The 18,698-nt window shown below is 40.3% G+C and overlaps 1 protein-coding gene across 1 annotated transcript in view; it reads left to right on the forward strand.

The window, feature by feature from the left end:
• LOC131197596 (uncharacterized) overlaps positions 1-18,698 on the forward strand; it is a 62,877-nt gene that overhangs the window by 33,383 nt on the left and 10,796 nt on the right. Inside the window, exons 10-14 of the mRNA XM_058181890.1 lie at positions 12,576-12,761; positions 16,870-17,032; positions 17,498-17,647; positions 17,946-18,106; positions 18,363-18,536. Coding sequence (XP_058037873.1) covers positions 12,576-12,761; positions 16,870-17,032; positions 17,498-17,647; positions 17,946-18,106; positions 18,363-18,536 — 834 coding nt within the window. The remainder of the gene's footprint in view (positions 1-12,575; positions 12,762-16,869; positions 17,033-17,497; positions 17,648-17,945; positions 18,107-18,362; positions 18,537-18,698) is intronic.

The following is an 18,698-nucleotide window of genomic DNA, read 5'->3' on the forward strand; positions in this document are numbered from 1 at the left end:
CTGCCCTCTTGTTTTTGTATAATTTACATTTGTCTTTAAAGCATTAAAATCCTGTTTGCAGCTAAATCTATATGTTTAGATGAAAACCAATAAAGATCTGATTTGGACAAAGCATTTAAGTCCCAGCTGTATAGAAAATGTATTTTACTTTTTTTAAAAAAATATTTATTGTAATTCCAACATTTAAAAAACACAATACAAAAAGAAAAAAAGAAAAAAAAAGAAAAAAAGAAAAACAACATAATAAATCACAGCTGAGCTGCCTAATTGTCAGAGCCTAATTTTTTTTACTTTTAAAAGCAGTTTTTTTACAACCTATTTGGCTGAATAGATTGTAAAAAATGCTTTTAAAAGATTAAAAAAAAGTAAAAAAAAAGATTGCACACCACAGCTGATCATCCCCTGCCACACTTTTCTACTTACCCCATGCCACCTTTTGGCGTGCACTGTGCACACACACATGAGCACCTTGCATTTGGTAAGGTAGCACGCATGTGCAACCAGTGAACCAGTAGTAAACCAGTTCAGATTTCACCACTGCCCTGAAGTTCTTTCTTGTTACATTACTGCTGTGTGAGTTTCTTTCGGGGGGCAATTCAAGATGCTGCTTGTCACTTTTAAAGCCCTAGAACCAGGTTATTTGAGGGATTCATGGATTGTATATACCAGGGGTGTCAAACTCAAGGCCCAGGGGCCGGATCTGGCCCATGGGGTGCTTAGATCTGGTCCACAGGGCCACCCTGGAAATAGCAAAGGACTGGCCCGCGGTGCCTCTGCCAGTGAAACTGGAGTTTGCAAAGTGTGTGTGCAGCCCTCCTGAGCACCATTTTTGCTGGCAGAGGATTACAGGACACTGTCGCAGCCGAAAAGAGAGCTTGGGAGCCCGTTATCACAGGCAGAGCTCTAGGGCCACTACAGGCGCCCCCAACATGAGTGACGTCAAGCTGGCCATGCCTACCCAGACCATACCTACCTGTCCCTGAGGTCAAACACAACCTTGATGAGCCCCTCAAGGAAATCAATCCAGCTGGATTGTATATACTAGGGTGTCAAACTTGATTTCCTTGAGGGGCGCATCAGGGTGAAGGGCGCATAGAGTGAACCTAGAATGTCTGGTTCATTCTAGGTTCACTCTATTAAACATTGTCTTTTGGTGAGACCTTTTCCTACCTGAAATATGGAGGGCCTATACATCTCTTCTTTCTATAAGGCCTTGAAAACCTAGCTTTTCTCTAGATGTTGGGTCAGAAAAGCCAAGCCCCACCTTTTTTTTTTTTTGAGAGGAACTTAGATTTGTGATACAGTTTTAATTTTTTGGGTTACATTTCCCACCCCCAAACACCCCTCTAACAGGTACAATGTCAAACCTGAATTTTATTGGGGTGTGGGATTGTTTGTATCCTTGGGGATTCTGACATGAATTCAGTTTGACACAGTTTGAAGCTGAAGGGGTGGGGAGGGAGAGTCAAAGAGGATAGAGCCTTCAGCCAAAACAGCATAGCTAACAGATGAGTCAAGTACATTCCAACAGCTGGCCGACCGGAGGAAGAGGAGAAAAGTCACCCGGCAACCGGCTCTCATCTTGGTTGGACAATGCGACAGTTTGTTTTGGAAAATGAAAAAAAACTATTACTTATATTGTGGTGGAAATCATGGGAACTTTCAGTACTGGCTTTCCATCAGCAGTGCCAAGATGATGTATCTAAATAAATTTGTTCTTTGAGGAAATGCAACGCCGTGGAGTTTGATTTGTAATGGATGCATTACTTGGAGCCTGACATACAAGAGTCATGGTGGCACAGTGGTTAGAATGCAGTATTACAGGCTAACTCACTGTTCACTCCCGGAATTCAATTCTGAGCGGCTCAAGGTTGACTCAACCTTTCATCCTTTTGAGGTCAGTAAAATGAGAGGCCAGATTGTCGGGCAATATGCTAACTTTGTAAACCACTTAGAGAGGGCTGTAAAGCACCCTGAAGCGGTATGTAAGTTTAAGTGCTATTGCTATTGCTACGGAGCTCCACTAGACGAATTATTCACGAACAGATGGGTTAAAAGAAAGAGGTGTTAATATTATTTATGAGCAAACAATAGACATCTCTAAGCTGTTCTAGTTTTATAATTAGTGTATTAATTCAAAAGACAACCACTTATACACTCACCCATGGATAAAATCAGCTGCTTTTCAGATATTACTTCTATCTTTCTTGCTTTGCATCTCCAGCTTCTAAGTAAGCAAGTTGTCAGGCCTGGAAACCATACTAGGCTGTAGGTTTCCAGACGCTGCCACATTTCTCCCCTGAGGGGAAGAAGGGGGATTGATGGGTATGGTAACATTCTTCAAGCGGTCAAGGTCAGATTGTGTTCGCATCTGCAGAAGGAGTGGCAAGAAGAGGTTTCGAATAAAGTGGAAGAACGTTGGACCATGTGACCGGCAAAGGGGTTGGGGGGTGGGACTCTTGGGGTTTGTATAACTGAGAAAAGAATCCGGAAGTTTCAGTTTTGGAATTTCACTCATTGTCGTGTCCCACTCCTCCGCTGACGGCTGGGTCAGGGAAATCCGAATCAGGCTTGCCTCTGCAGCTCTGCCCAAAGTCCTAGCAAAGTCCTCAGAGCAGGCAGGAGACCAGTAAGTGACTTCAGCAAGATAAGTTCGACTTTTGCCTGACTCAGAGACTGCCAGAAAGTAGATCCTTTATATAGGCCATGGGGTGTGGCTCCATGACTCAGCACTCATTAAGGCCTGCCCCTCCCTTCCCTCTGTTGCCTCCGCCTATCCAATCTTCTGATGCGAGGATTACTCCAATCAGCTGTTGGGAATAAACCCTCCTCAGGCTCACATGCTGTGGAGGAGGGGGAGGGGTCTAGCTGCTCCGTTTGCCTGGGCATGGAGTCAGGGCTGGGGCCGGGAGCTTCTCCTTCTTCTGCAGTTTGTGTGGGCATGGAGCCAGGACTTGGGCCGGGAGGCATACATTCCTCAGTGTTCGGGAGCAGGTAAGAAGGCCCCGGCTGCTCTGAGGGCGGGCAAGACACAACACTCATCGTGTGCCAGTTTCCTTATGCTAGTAAAGAACTTTGAAAGACAATGGCTTCTGAGGTTGTTTTTTTTTGCAGAAGAGGTTTTCTGGAACCCTGACACTATTCCAAAACTAAAACTTTTACAACGGAATGCCGACAACAACCTTATGCCCTGCACGTACGTTTCTAAAAAACTGACAGACACTGAACGCAGATGGGCAGTTTGGGAAAAGGAAGCCTTTGCAGTGCGGTGGGCACTCCTCTCCTAGAGACACTTCCTTGAAGGGGGGAAGGAACCATTCGAGGTGTGGACGGATCACAAAAACCTTGAATACTTAAAAACCCCTCAAAAACTTTCTCCCAAACAAGTTCGATGGGCTCAGTTTTTCAAATGGTTCCAACCCTCAAATACATCCCCAGCGACCAAAATCTACTGGCTGACGCCCTATCTAGGAAACTGCAATTTGACAGCCAATGCAAAGAAGTAGTATATGCGATGATTCCCGATAGCGAACCAGCCAGCCAAGCACTTACTTGACCGCGACCACGCCGTAGTGCTAACATCCCACCAAATAAACTACTAGCGGAATTAAAATCGGCACTCGCTAACGATGCTTGGTTTAAAGAAAACTTGCCAGACCTCAGCTTAAGGGATGGACTACCCTGGAAGGGAACCAAGATTTATGTACCCGTCGTTATGCGGCTGGCTATGCTACAGAGAAGCCACGACTCTCGCCTAGGAGGTCACTTTGGGTTTTTGAAAACTCTCCACTTGGCTAGAAGGCAATTCTGGTGGCCAAAAATGAAATCAGATGTCAAAGACTATGTGTGGAGCTGTGCCACCTGCACCACCATGAAGTCCAGACCAGGGAAACCCCCTGGATTCCTACAACCCATGGCCGAACCCACAAGACCCTGGGGGGAGATTGTCATGGATTTCATTGTTGAACTCCCACCTAGTGGGGGAAATACAGTGATATGGACCGTAGTGGATTTGTTCTCTAAACAGGCTCACTTCACTGTGTGCAGTGGATTGCCATCAGCGAGAAAATTAGCAAAGCTCTTCGTGAAACACATCTACAGACTACATGGAGTTCCTAAAAGGATAATATCCGACAGGGATGTTCAATTCACGGCCAAGTTCTGGAGGGAGTTCCTACGGTCCATTGGGTCATCTCAAGGACTTAGTTCTGGGTTCCATCCTGAGACCAATGGTGAGGCTGAGAAATTGAACTCAATGGTGGAACAATACATACGGTGTTATGTAAATTACCAACAAGAGAACTGGTCCAATTTGTTGGCATTTGCAGAGGTCGCATATAATAATGCTGTACACAGCAGCACAGGGTTAACTCTTTTCAGATAACCACCGGCATGGACTTCATTTCAATGCCTGAACTCCCCGTGCTACCCCCCACTTCCGTTTCCCTAACGGACTGAATTCGTTGAAAAAAGAGTGGGAAAATACAAAAAAGGCCTTAACTGTAACAGGTCAAAAATATAAAGCCCAAGCTGACAAACACCATTCCCTTCAACCCCCTTTTCGCATTGGGGATAAAGTCTTTTTATCTGCTAAGTATCTGAGGTTGAGAATACCAAGCAGAAAATTTTGGGGCCCTTTCCCCATTGTAAAGATTATTAATCCCGTTACCGTCCAACTCAAACTCCCTCGAATATTGGGGAAAATACACCCGGTATTCCATAGCAGTTTATTAAAACCTGCTAGACAATCTGGACTGAGACCTCTACCTGCCGCCCCCACACCACCCTTGATAATCCAAGGTGAAACCCACTATGAGATCAAGAAAATCCTTGACTCTAGACTATACAGAGGTCAATTACAATATTTAGTCCACTGGAAGGGATATCCATTATCAAATCTACTTGGGTCAAAAGTTGGAAAGTAAATGTTGACAATTTGATTAAACAATTTCACGACACTTTCCCTGACAAACCTAAAAACCCACTTGGGGGGGGGTAGAGGGGGGTAGAAGGGAAGTGTGGACCACCGACACTCTTCTTTGTTTTCTTTTCTAGGATATAGCTTCCTATATAGCGCATTCTGGAATGAGCTTCCTCCGAGGTTACGATCACTCCCCAACCTCCAGGCCTTCCGACGCGAGCTCAAGACCTACTTGTTTCATCGCGCAGGGTTGGCCTAATTGGGTTATGGTTTTAAATTGGGATTTTATTATCGTTTTTAATAGTTTTAATGTGAGCCAAAATTTAATTAGATTTTTGTAGTATTTTTAATTTTTATTATGAATATTGTTTTATATTTGGCTGTAAACCGCCCTGAGTCCTTCGGGAGAAGGGCGGTATAGAAATTGAATTAATTAATTAAATAAATAAATAAATAAATTTTGCAAGGGGGGGACACTTCTCAGGCCTGGAAACCACACTAGGCCGTAGGTTTCCAGACGCTGCCGCATTTCTCCCCTGAGGGGAAGAAGGGGGATTGATGGGTATGGTAACATTCTTCAAGCGGTCAAGGTCGGATTGTGTTCACATCTGCAGAAGGAGTGGCAAGAAGAGGTTTTGAATAAAGTGGAAGAACGTTGGACCATGTGACCGGCAAAGGGGTTGGGGGGTGGGACTCTTGGGGTTTGTATAACTGAGAAAAGAATCTGGAAGTTTCAGTTTTGGAATTTCACTCATTGTGTACCAGTTTCCTTATGCTAGTAAAGAACTTTGAAAGACAATGGCTTCTGAGGTTTTTTTTTGCAGAAGAGGTTTTTCTGGAACCCTGACACAAGTTATACATTTTACAATCTTTTCCTAGATAAAACGTTTTTACAGCAATGGCTGAGAGGAAAGAATTTGTCAAGTGTTGTTAAACATGTTTAGTTAGTCAGTAATGGAGTCCTATACAACAATAGAGCAGTGATCTTTGCTCAATCTTGGCTTCTCTCTTAATGTATCATGTTCATGATTAAGCTCTTGATGTTTCTAATTAAAGTAGCAGCCTCTTGGAGGTATTGTGTATGTATGTGCTTGTGTTTAATGCTTGTCCACACAGTGTTTTTCTGATTCTTAAGTAGGATTATAATCATAAATTGACTTTGTAAAAAAAAAATATACAAATAGAATGAGACTATTGCCTTATACACTGTAAGCCGCCCTGAGTCTTCGGAGAAGGGCGGGATATAAATGTAAACAAAAAAAACAAAACAACCCCAATGTGGTGATTAACCATTCTGAGTGGGAGTGTTAATTGACATAGGATCCTGAAGTCCAGAAGTACTTTTCCATTAATTAGATTTCAGAACTCTAATCATTCATGATTTCAAGTAAAGAAAACTAAAGAAAAACTGAAAGAACAGAAAGGTGAATTATGACTGCTAGAATAATTATAGCAAATGTCCAGTCCCAGGCCATCACACTGAGGCGGTTGCAAAATTAACTGATAGGTTTTGTGAAATAAAGAAGCAAACAGCAAAGGAAATGTGAGCACAAATTTACGTGCGTCCACGCGGTCAACCCACACCCACACCCACAGTAGAGAAACAAGTCCCCTAAAATTCACCAGGCTTGTGATAAGAATTCCAGTTCAGAACAGCAGACACAACAGTGGAATTCCAAAAGTCCAAACATTGCAAAAGGGTCATCAGCTGGCAGATCTAGAGTAAAAGTCATGAGGTTTCAAACCAGGAATGAAGGTGCACTGAATGGATGAATGAAGCCAGTCATCCACAGAGGGGTTTGAGTTTGCTGTTTCTTGATAGTCAATGAATAATCCTTTCTTAAATAGAGTGCCTCTGTTCTGCTCTGCTCTTCATAGGATATGTCCTGAAGATGAGGATAGCTCAGACACTTCATCTTCAGGGACTCGTGGTAGCTGTGCCTGCTGCTTACCAGACAGCCCAACCCCATCTGTGTGTAACTCCTCAGGCCATGGTTTGAGCCACTAGAGAGCTTGTTTCCTCATTGTCTCTTGTGAGTCTGACAACGGCATGACTCAAGATAGAAAATAAAAGGGGCCACTTCCCAAAAATAGGTGACTGAAGCATCGCCCTCCTGCTCTATGCAGATGATGCTGTGATCCTCTCCAGAACACCAGTAGGCCTTAAAAGAGCCTTGCGAGCCCTTCTCCAGTACTGTAATTACAATAAACTGGACATAAAGTTTGAGAAAACAAAGATCATGGCCTTTGCAAAAAGGCCAAAATTTTATTCATGGTATCTAAATAAATGAATGAATGAATGAATGAATGAATGAATGACTGAATGAATGAATGAATGACAGAGAATGAGGTGGGTGGATGGAGTCACTGAAGCAGTAGGCGTGAGCTTAAATGGACTCCAGAGGATGGTAGAGGATAGGAAGGCCTGGAGGAACATTGTCCATGGGGTCACAATGGGTTGGACACAACTTCACAACTAACAACAACAAAAAATGGCAACAGAATAGAGCAGTAACCACCTTCAAATACCTGGGGGTGGTCATTCAGGCCAATGGTTCAAGAAAAGCACCTGGAGAATATGCAGCTGCCTTGGGCCAAAGATCAGCGAGCACCATTCTTAATTTTTTCTGCACAAAGGGAGGATATTATGTCCCTGCTGCTATTAAGCTTTTTGTGGCCAAGTCGCTAGCACAGCTCCTTTATGGGACCTTGTTTGGACTGTCAGCTTCATGTTTTACATTAAACACAGCTGCTTGCAATTACTGCAGGCTCGAGTCCCACCAGGCCCAAGGTTGATTCAGCCTTCCATCCTTTATAAGGTAGGTAAAATGAGGACCCAGATTGTTGGGGGGGCAATAAGTTGACTTTATATATAAATATACAAATAGAATGAGACTATTGCCTTACACAATGTAAGCCGCCCTGAGTCTTCAGAGAAGGGCGGGATATAAATGTAAAAAAAATAAAAACAAACCATCATTAGAAATAGTTCAATCCAAATTCATTAGATCAATTTTCCAGATGTGTCTCAAATGCACTTCTGCACCTGGAGACAGGATTGATAAAAGTCAAAGCAAGAATCTGTATAGCATCCTTAAATCTCTGGCTAAAGCTTAACTTCTTTCCACAGGGTCTTGCTCCGTTAATCCTCCAAAACAAATTCTCTTCATCATGGATCAAGGCTGTTGAGTCCAACCTTGCCAAATTAGGTTTTTCCCCAGCTTTAATACTCAAGATGGACTATGATCTAGCAAGACAAACCTTGTGGCAAAGGGTGGAGGATATTGAGAGTCAGGCGGACTTAGGAAAAGCTCCTGTTTCTGGCTCCAGATGCTGTTAGATATGTTGTTGCTCCTGCCAGCTATCTTAGTCAGATGGAATCAGCAAACCACCAGAAAGCATTTGCACTTGCACGGTTCCATGTGCTTCCATCAACCATTCTGTATGGCAAGTATAAAAGGATAACATTCATGGAAAGACTCTGTCCCTGTGGCTCAGGAGAGGTGGAGACCGTGGGTCATATGCTCCTTAGATGTTCCTTTTATACAGAGATTAGGGAAAAAAACATATTCTGCCAATAACTGCTAGGTATCCTGGTCTGACACTACCAGTCTTCAGTGGCTGCTTAAGGATGAACAGTCCATAACTACAGCGCAGGTGGCCAGATTCTGCACAGCAGCACTGGGGATTCATCGCAAATACGTGCCTTCTCCACCATAGTGATGTATATAAAAATTGTGGCTAACCCTTTGCACTGTTTAGTCATTTCCCTTTTAGCGTTGAACCCACAACGGGCCACACAGTTTAGGGATTGGAACTATCGTATAGTCAGACCATCTATACCTGACACTGGATTTTATTATAGATTTTGTTGTGTCTGCGCCCCCCGATCCGGCCCCCTGCCAGAAAGTGACTCGGAAAGTGAGGGGAAGGGCCATCAGGACTTACCTCTGGAGCACCGGCTTCCCTGGCTCAGCTCCAGGAGCCAGAGGCAGGCCAGGTGGAGGAGATAATGAAGCCTCCGTCCCCTGACTCTTCCTCCCCCAGGCCATGCCTCCAGACCCGGCTGATGGCAATCAGGCCTGGCTGGACCCTAGGTTTCGTAGGCAGGAGAGGCGGGAACAACAGAAGCAGGGGTAGGGCAGGCCTAGGAAGTGCTGAGTCATGGAGCCACACCCCACAGAGTATAAAGGCAGCCCTGGTTGCTCTTCTGCTCCGTGACGAGCAAAAATTGAGCTGAATTATTTGACTCGGGGAGAAGTGAGCTGAACTCTTTGCCTCTTGGAGATTTGAGCTGAACATTTGGCCTAGACTGCTGACTTCCTGGTTGCCTGGCAACCCCAAGATAAAAGGGAGACTTTGGCAAACAGCTGCAGATTCCCTGCCAGGACTGATAACAGCCGTGAACTCAATTACTGGCTTGTTTAGCCAACTTGCGTGGCTGAGGCCGGGAGGAGATTTAACAGATTTAGTTGTTATTTATTATCTTATACTAGAATTCTTAAGTGTATATATACTGAGTACTTTTATTTGTTCTGGTTTAAGACTGTAATAATAAATTGAATTGAAAAATTGAATTGAAATAAAAGGGAATTACGCTAAGGTTAAAGGGTTCAAAAGATTTAGGGAAATGTTGCAAGTTGCTTCTGTATTTAGATTTTTCATGCAAGCATTACTCAATTCATGTCTGAATACTACATTATTCATAATTGTACCCATTATAGCTGTTTGGTGAAAGTGAAGAGTATAGAAATGATAGTGAAGAAAATTGACTGATGAAGAAAAGCACAGCAGTCTTCTCCAGTCTACTTTTTTTGATGAAAACTTTTGGATAATCATCATAATAAAACAACCTGTTTAGACTACTACATAAGCCAGGAATTAGCAGTGACGCTTTTTATAAGGAGAGCGGAGAGGTAAGGAGAGAGAGAGAGAGAGAGAGAGGTTATCATTTTGCTGAAAAAACAACAAGGCAGGACTTTGACCACAACCCATGATGAATGGACCATAGGATTCCATCGGTTGGTCAGTCAACCTGCTAGACAATTTGGCTCTTAGCTGCTCATGTGATTTTTATTGTGCCAGGTGGTCATTAGCCCCTGATCTTCCAGTTCCAAATTCTAAGTGAATTCAATGCTTGCTAAACCTTGAAAAGGGAATCAAAATCTTCAATTGGCTCTCAGGTGGCTATACTATTATTTATTTATTTTTTGAAGCTGGGACAGATACTTCAACTTTCTTACCATATCTGCTATATTTCTCTCAGTGAATGTGGGCATGCCTTTTCATCCGTATGGGCTGTAAAAATATTTACAGACCCCTCACATCCTGGACATAAACTGTTTCAACTCCTATCCTCAAAATGACGCTATAGAGCACTGCACACCAGAACAACAAGACACAAGAATAGTTTTTTCCTGAATGCCATCACTCTGCTAAACAAATAATTCCCTCAACACTGTCAAACTATTTATTAAGTCTGCACTACTATTAATCTTGTCATCGTTCCCATCACCCATCTCCTTCCACTTATGACTGTATGACTGTAACTTTGTTGCTTGTATCCTTACTATTTATATTGATATTGATTGTTTCCTGATTGCTTATTTGTATCCTATGACTATCTTAAAATGTTGTATCATTAAATGTTAAATTTGTACCCTATGACTATCATTAAGTGTTGTAAGTGTTGTACCTTGATGAAGGTATCTTTTCTTTTATGTACACTAAGAGCATATGCACCAAGACAAATTACTTGTGTGCCAATAAAAAATTCTATTCTATTCTATTCTATTCTATTCTATTCTATTCTATTCTATTCTATTCTATTCTATTCTATTCTATATGAGATAATGGAAACAAATCTTGAAAGCTATAGAAAACTTTCAAACTATAGAAGCAGTTCAATAATGGATAAAGAGAAATGATATACTCCCTTTGTTGATATAGTCATGTCAACATGACAGTCATGTTTTAGAATGTCCTTGCCTTATGCCTTGGGTTTTGTAAAGCTATGACAACATTCAGATTTCCATATCAGTGATACAATTATATTTTCTGATTTAAGGTTCTCTTGACATTTCTTAGGAGATACCTGAAGTTGAGGTTAAGATCCATCTGAAGGGCAGAATAAGCAGCTGCTAGACAAAGATGCAGGGGTGAAATGCTCCCAGTTCGGACCGGACCATGCGATCCGGTAGCGATGGGGGCAGGTAGTTCGGAGAAATGGTAGCAAAAATCCCTGTGTCTCCCCCCCCCACCGCCCATGCCCACCCAATTGCCAGGTCCCCACTTGTCTACTTGGCAGCTTCCTGCTTCTCTCAGGCTCGCTCGCTTTTCCGGCCTTGCTTCAGCTGATGCAATCAATTGCATCAGCTAGCAACTGAATCTGCCTGCCTGCAATCCATCTCATCGGTGAGCAAGTCAATCTGCCTGCTTTTTCCCTTGAATTGGGTAAGTAAGGGGGGGAGCTTTAAAAAAATAGTTAATTGGGGGTTTTTTAGGAGTTTTTTTTTAAGACATAGTAATTTAAAGTTAAGGAAGTTTTAAAGTTAAGGAAGTTTTAAATTTAACTGCTTTTATCTAAAAATATAAATAAAATAAAATAAAATAATAAAATAAAATATTTGTGCAGCTTTCTGAGATTTGGTGGGTTTCTGTAGTGTTTCACTCTAACTACACAAACACACAAAATATCACAAAGCTGTATGTGGCATTGTGTGTGTGTGTGAGTCAGTTGTGTTGTGTTGTGTTGTGTGTGTGTAAAGTGTGAAAGTTGGTTTTTGGGCTTTTTGTGGCTGTGTGAGGTTCCTGCTTGTTGCAGGGGCCATTTTGGGTGAGGTGCAGCTGCTTTTACATTGTGTGTGAGTCAGTTGTGTTGTGTTGTGTTGTGTTGTGTGTGTGTAAAGTGTGAAAGTTGGTTTTTGGTACCTCTTATTGTTTTGTGTACTTTGTTTATTATTTTTATTATTTATTGTGATTGGCCACGCCCACATCTGACCACCAAGCCACGCTCACCAATTAAGCCACGCCCACAGAACCGGTAGGAAAAATTTTTAGATTTCAACCCTGCAAAGATGCCTGTGGTGATTGTGCTACTTCTGGAGAAGAGAGTCAAATGTCTTATCCAGAACAGCTGGGAAGTAAGGCCATGGCTTAGAGAATTGTATACAAATTTAAATAATAAATAAATAAATTGTGTGGTCAAGAAACGGAAGCCTTGGGACACTGGACATGACACATGAAAATTTACTTGGATCAAAATCAGTATTAATGCATTTTCACAAATCTTTCACAAGTTGAAGTTTAATAATTACGCAAATGAATTTCACAATGTTCTCTTTACTCAGCAATTAAATATTGTCAATAATCCTGGACATTGGCTTACTTATGGCCCAAATGACTAGGCAAGCTTTTTCATTTGGAGATTAAGATATCATCCATTTCAATTACAAAGTAACCCCATTCAAATAAAGGAAAACAAAGTACATCAAACAGGAAAGATAATGATTCACTGGAAACATATTTATAGTATCTCCATAGTAGTGCAACACTTTTAGGTATTTGTACAGGCATTATATTGCGCAGGAGCTATATTTGATCAAATTGTATTGCATTTTCCATTTTAAATACTACAGAAAGTATTTACTGAAAGAAAATGGATTGGACTCAACTTATTTCTATATCACTCTTCTTTATTCTTCTGACTGTATTCCTTTTGAAAACGAACAGTGCCTGGAATAACAACTCCCAAAATCTCCCACCAAGACCCAGAATTTTACCCTTTCTTGGAAATCTCCACATTATGGATATAAAAAGACCACACAGAACAATGCTAAAGGTAATGTGCTGAAATTACGACTGAAAACAACTAAACTGACAAGACAAAATTGGGTCAAGAGATTTTGGAGATATTCGGATTTTATGTTATTGTTTAATAGTGATTGTAACCATGCTATACTGTATTATGCATAGAATTACAAGATCTTGACAAGCTTAGTTATCCCTTTTGTGGACATAATCCTATCAATGGACAGATAAATTGAGAGAGGTTTTTGCTTGTTTTTTTAAAGGGGTAGGTGGGATTAATATCTTTTTCTTGAATCAGTGTTTGTAAATTTCAAGAGCTGGTAGAATAAAGTTGCTCCACTGCCTTTCAATGTATTAAAATGTACTTGGTTCCTACATTATGAATATTACGATTTGGAAGCAGAGATCTCTGGGAGGGAATGGGTAGGAAACACATTAAAATATATTCATGGCCATTAGAAATGAACAAATGCAGCAACAAATAGTCAACATTCTTCTTTTTCCCCCATGTTGATTATTAGCAAAAGACTTTTCCATGGCAATTTGACTGGAAGGTTTCATCATGTCTGTTAAAAGTTCAGCAAACTCAGGAAGGTGTAAGGTATTGAGATGTTATGGAGATGGTGGAGCACAATGCTGCTCTGCGCTGATGATCAATCCATTTGTTGGTTATAAATTGTGCCTGTTAAATCAGTGGTGGGTTTTAGCAGGTTCTGACCAATTCTGGACAACCAGTAGTGGAAATTTTGAGTAGTTTGGAGAACCGATAGTAAAAATTCTGACTGGCCCCACCCCATCTATTCTCTGCCTCCCAATTCCCAGCTGATTGGGAGGAAATGGGGATGTTACAGTATCCTTCCCCTGGTATGTCCACCAAGCCATGCCATGCCCACCAAGCCACACCCACAGAACCGGTAGTAAAAAAAAATTGAAATCCACCACTGTGTTAAATGTTTATGGTTCTTTATTTTATCCTTGGATTGCTGATTCAGTAAAGTATCTGAATCAGGAAGATGTTGATGGAACATGACAAAGAGCATTTTCTCCTTTGAGTCCACTCTAGAATAGATGATACCATTATAATTAAATAAGTAATTGTACTTATTGTACTTCATTGGTAAGAAAGGGAAAGGATTTTTGTACTTCCTATTATGGGCCATGTAGAAAATTTTCTTTCAAACTAAAAGTTGGAATGTTAACCATGATGACTGCCGATGCATTTGGGTTTGTGCTGATATCTCAGTTTCTGGAAGAGCATCAAGAATAATGATTCTCTCAGGCAATAAAGGATCACATTATTCTAGTCCCTCTCTCTCCCACTATCTTAATAAGATAATTTGCTACCTTATCTACCTAAACGGAAGGTCATTTTGAAAGTCAGATATGCTTACTAGAATTACTAGAATTCTAACTGACACTGATATATTGTCTCATTTTTTATTTATTTATTTATTTATATTTTATTTTATTTACATTTATACCCCGCCCTTCTCCAAAGACTCAGGGCGGCTTACACTATGTTAAGCAATAGTCTTCATCCTATTTGTATATTATATACAAAGTCAACTTATTGCCCCCAACAATCTGGGTCTTTATTTTACCTACCTTATAAAGGATAGAAGGCTGAGTCAACCTTGGGCCTGGTGGGACTTGAACCTGCAATAATTGCAGGCAGCTGTTGTTAATAACAGCCTGTTTAGCAGACTGCGCCATTCAAGGACCCACCTTCACCTTCTTATGATTTGGGATAGAAAACCATTAGATGAAAGCAAAGAGATACATAAATTAACTCATTTGGATTTTTATTGCCCCAATTGCAATCAATCAATCAATCAATCAATCAATAATAAATAAAAATTTTCAAGTCAGCTATAGTAGTCTACAAAGGACTAAACTGAATCCACAGCACTCTCAAATACATATAGCTCTTTCAGTTTAAAGCAAACAATCTCTGGATGGAAACGTTTATGAACAAAACAAAACTTTTAGCATTAAACAAGCATTTTCAAATACATGGCATTGCTTGTCCTAGTTTCAGTTTGAAATCTTATACATCCTAAGAGGAGACATTGTTCTGGGAAAAGAAGTAAACAGTTGATTGCTGATCAATTTCTATTTCAAAATATTGATTAATTGCATTTTGTAGGAAAGATACAACTTGAAAATTGAATATTCTTGCTACTAAATTAACTTTATATAAACTTCTCAATTTCTGTCATCTGGCAATTAAGAACTTAAAAATATTTGGAACCTACATAAGATCAGAAAGAATCTGGCAGCAACTGCAACTTTAATGGGCAGGCTCCATTCTGGTCATATGCAAAGGGCTACTTGTATAAACAAATATTCCATCAAGTTTCATGTCAATAGTAAGTCCTTTTCCTGCCTGGTTCCATGGAATTAAAGGCCAGTGATTACCTGTTTCTTAGAATAACCCAGGTCATAATCTATAAGGATGCTTTCATTTATTATTCACGTCTGGAGCCACTGATCATACCAACAGGCTAAAACATTGCAACACCATGATAACTAAGTTTCATTTGAAAGTGTCCAAAGGTCACTGAATATTTATACTTGTTAGATATACCATATATACAATAATAATCAAAATATTGCAAGTATTTGTGGATGGATTCTGAAATTATCAGGCAAAATTTCATCAGAGGTATCACTATCAACTGTTCTGGAAAGTTGCATTTCTTGAATATCTGATAGAGCAATATGAAGTTGACTTGTAAATCCATCAGAATACATATGTCTGTCTAAAGTCAATATATACTACATAATGTATTAAAATTTTTAATTTTCTGAGTTTTGAAAGCATTAATGCAAAGTGGAATGAGCTGAAGCCCTTGCTTAAACTAAAATATATTTATAACTGAATATGAAAACTTGATATAATTTCCAAATGCTGTATTGACATATGAATAGAATTTTTATCACAGGTTAGTTAGATATTGATTTCCCCCATTAGTTTCTACCTGTCTGTCATTTGAAACCACAAGGGCAGACATTTTTTGTAGGTTAAGATGCTACTAAGGGCTGAAAAAAAGGGACATGGTGGCTCAGGGTCTAGGATGTTGAGCTTGTCGATTGAAAGGTTGGCAGCTCAGTGGTTCGAATCCCTAGTGCTGCCATGTAATGGGGTGAGCTCCTGTTACTTGTCCCAGCTTCTGCCAACCTAGCAGTTTCGAAAGCCCGTAAAAGATGCAGGTAGAAAAAATAGGGACCACCTTTGGTGGGAAGGTAACAGCGTTCCATGCGCCTTTGGCATTGAGTCATGCCGGCCACATGACCAAAGAGACGTCTTTGGACAGCGTTGGCTCTTCGGTTTTGAAACGGAGATGAGCACCGCCCCCTAGTGTCGGCAACGACTAGCATGTATGTGTGAGGGGAACTTTTACCTTTACCTTTACCTTAAGGGCTGAAAAGTAGTGCTGGGTTCCACTGATAATTTGTAAATCCATGCACATAGCATAATAGAAAATTTATGAGAAGTGTTTTTTAAACCATACAGTTTTGTGCAATACAAAGCTCTAATAATTTATCCAGATGGAAGTTATTTATATGAATTTGTCCTGTAATAAATGTTGGATTTTACAGTATGAACTTATTTTAAGATTTGTCTCCTACAGTCTGACACATCAGGAATAATGCATCTAATTCTGGCTGCATACTTCAATTTTTCATTTGTGTCACCACTTCAATCAGTGGGCTTCCTGAATCCACCACCACCCCACTCTCTATAGTGCTTCTTGTTATTTTCTCCAATTTCTCCCCTTGTATCATATTCTCCACCATTCTCCCCAATTTCCCTCTACAAGCTGTACTGTGGTCCCTGCCCCAAATCTGTAGTTGTATATTTCTGCATAAGTTTATTGGATTGATCTGTTTTGCCACTTCCCATTCAACTTTCAAGAAGACATTCCTAGCAAGCATCTTTACTTTGTTCCAGATGATCTTTGGTTTCTGGTCCCTGAATAGCAAGTGTAGCACACAAGATGCTTTCAAACAATTTTTAAAAAGCATGATTTTATTCTTATATCTGTGAAACATGATTTGCATCTGATGTCTGTTACTTTGCATAAAGGGGTTTTCATGGTGATCTTCTCTTTTTTCCTCCTTGTGTTCAATTCTAGTTGTCAAAAGTATATGGCCCAGTCTTCAGGATTCAACTGGGATTCCAGAAAATAGTGGTATTGACTGGATACAAAACAGTGAAGGAAGCTCTTGTGAATCACGCTGATGCATTTGCAGAGAGGCCAAATATCCAGCTTTTTGATGAAATAAATGAAGGCTTTGGTAAGCTTTTCTCATTCTATGTATCAGCCAGTATACCTTGTCAATATCTGTCCAGAGCTGTGGAAAATAAAAAAAGTTAGCATGGAGATGGCATAGGAGGTTTGTGTTGGAGAACATAGGAGATAAGATAGAAACTAAGAGCCTGACTGCCCTAAGATAGGACCAAAAAGGAGAAAAAGAGAATTGAAGTCAATTTTGCAAATTTTCCTGATTTCTTTCAAATGCCCTTGGACAATCTGGTCTCCACACTGGATGGTTGGAAAAACAGTCCCTTTGTAAATAAGGGACTGTTTGTAATTTTCTGAGTTACAGAAAAGCTTTACGTGAAACTTCATATGCATTTCCCACACTAACTTTCTGACTCTGAACTATGCAAAAACAACTGCCATAAACATTCTCTTCATTATAAGGGCAGAAATCTTCAGTAGTGCAAATATGTCTTTCAGTTTTGCACTTTCTCTTTAGGTATCGTTTTTTCTCATGGGGAGAATTGGAAAGTGATGCGCCGCTTTACCTTATCTGCACTACGGGACTATGGAATGGGCAAGAGGACTATAGAGGATAAAATAATTGAAGAGTGCAGGGTCCTGATAAAGGCATTTGAGTCTTATGAAGGTGAGTTGATGTTTCCTTCTAATGATTCACCTGTAGTTAGACATTCAGAGATTTATTGCAGAAAAATTAACAGTCTGCCTCTAGAGCTACAGTACCAATGAAGTTCCTCAAATCCTATTTAATATTCCTTTGCCCAATATCTCCATGTTCTCCAGCTCTGGCTATCAGTTTCTTAGAGAAATGTACTGTGCCTAAGGTGGGAAAAATTTGGCATTGAAGAGTCTTTTAAAGCTGATGTTCTTTCATAGCCGAACATTGATTTTAATAACCTTGTTTAATTTTAATATTTGCTATATAGGACAACCCTTTGAGAATACAGCAATTATGAATTCCGCTGTTGGCAATATCATAATGTCCATTATACTCGGCAAGCGATATCAGTATGAAGACCCCACATTTCAAAGACTAATAAAGTTAGTTAATGAAAATGTCCGGCTTGCAGGAACCCCTCCTATCTTGGTAAATTATTTTTCAATTTTAAAAGGAGTTCATTGTATGTTCACTATGTTATCTTTAATGTAGTGTGGGATTCATAATAAATATTCCATGTGTTTTAAGGTGCACTATGACAGAAAAAGCCCTGATGTCTTATATACTATATGCAACTATTTCCCAGTATGAAATATGAATCGTTTTAGTAAAAATGCCTACATGGTCCACGTGAAAATTATTCAGGTTTCTTCATGACTCTTTTTATCCTTTTTGTATTTTTCAGTTCTATAACATGTTCCCCCAGTTTGGCTTTCTTTTTGGTGCTCGTAACAAATTTCTGAATAACAAAAAGGAATTGTTTGGTTTCATAAAGACCACTTTCATAGAACACCTCAAAGCTGTGGATGAAAATGACCAGAGGAGCTTTATTGATTCCTTTCTTGTCCGACAGGCAGAGGTAAGGAAGTGTTTTATGCCAGGAATTCCAAGGGGTGGTGGTGGTCCTTGGTACTCTCTGAGCTTGGTTGTTTTCTTGCAGATTTTTCATCACTAAACTTGGTAACTAGATAATTAGCACTGATTATGTTACCTAGTTTGGATAATGAAACTTCTGCAAGGA

This window comes from Ahaetulla prasina, chromosome 1 (genome assembly GCF_028640845.1).
Source record: "Ahaetulla prasina isolate Xishuangbanna chromosome 1, ASM2864084v1, whole genome shotgun sequence".
Lineage (NCBI taxonomy): Eukaryota > Metazoa > Chordata > Lepidosauria > Squamata > Colubridae > Ahaetulla > Ahaetulla prasina.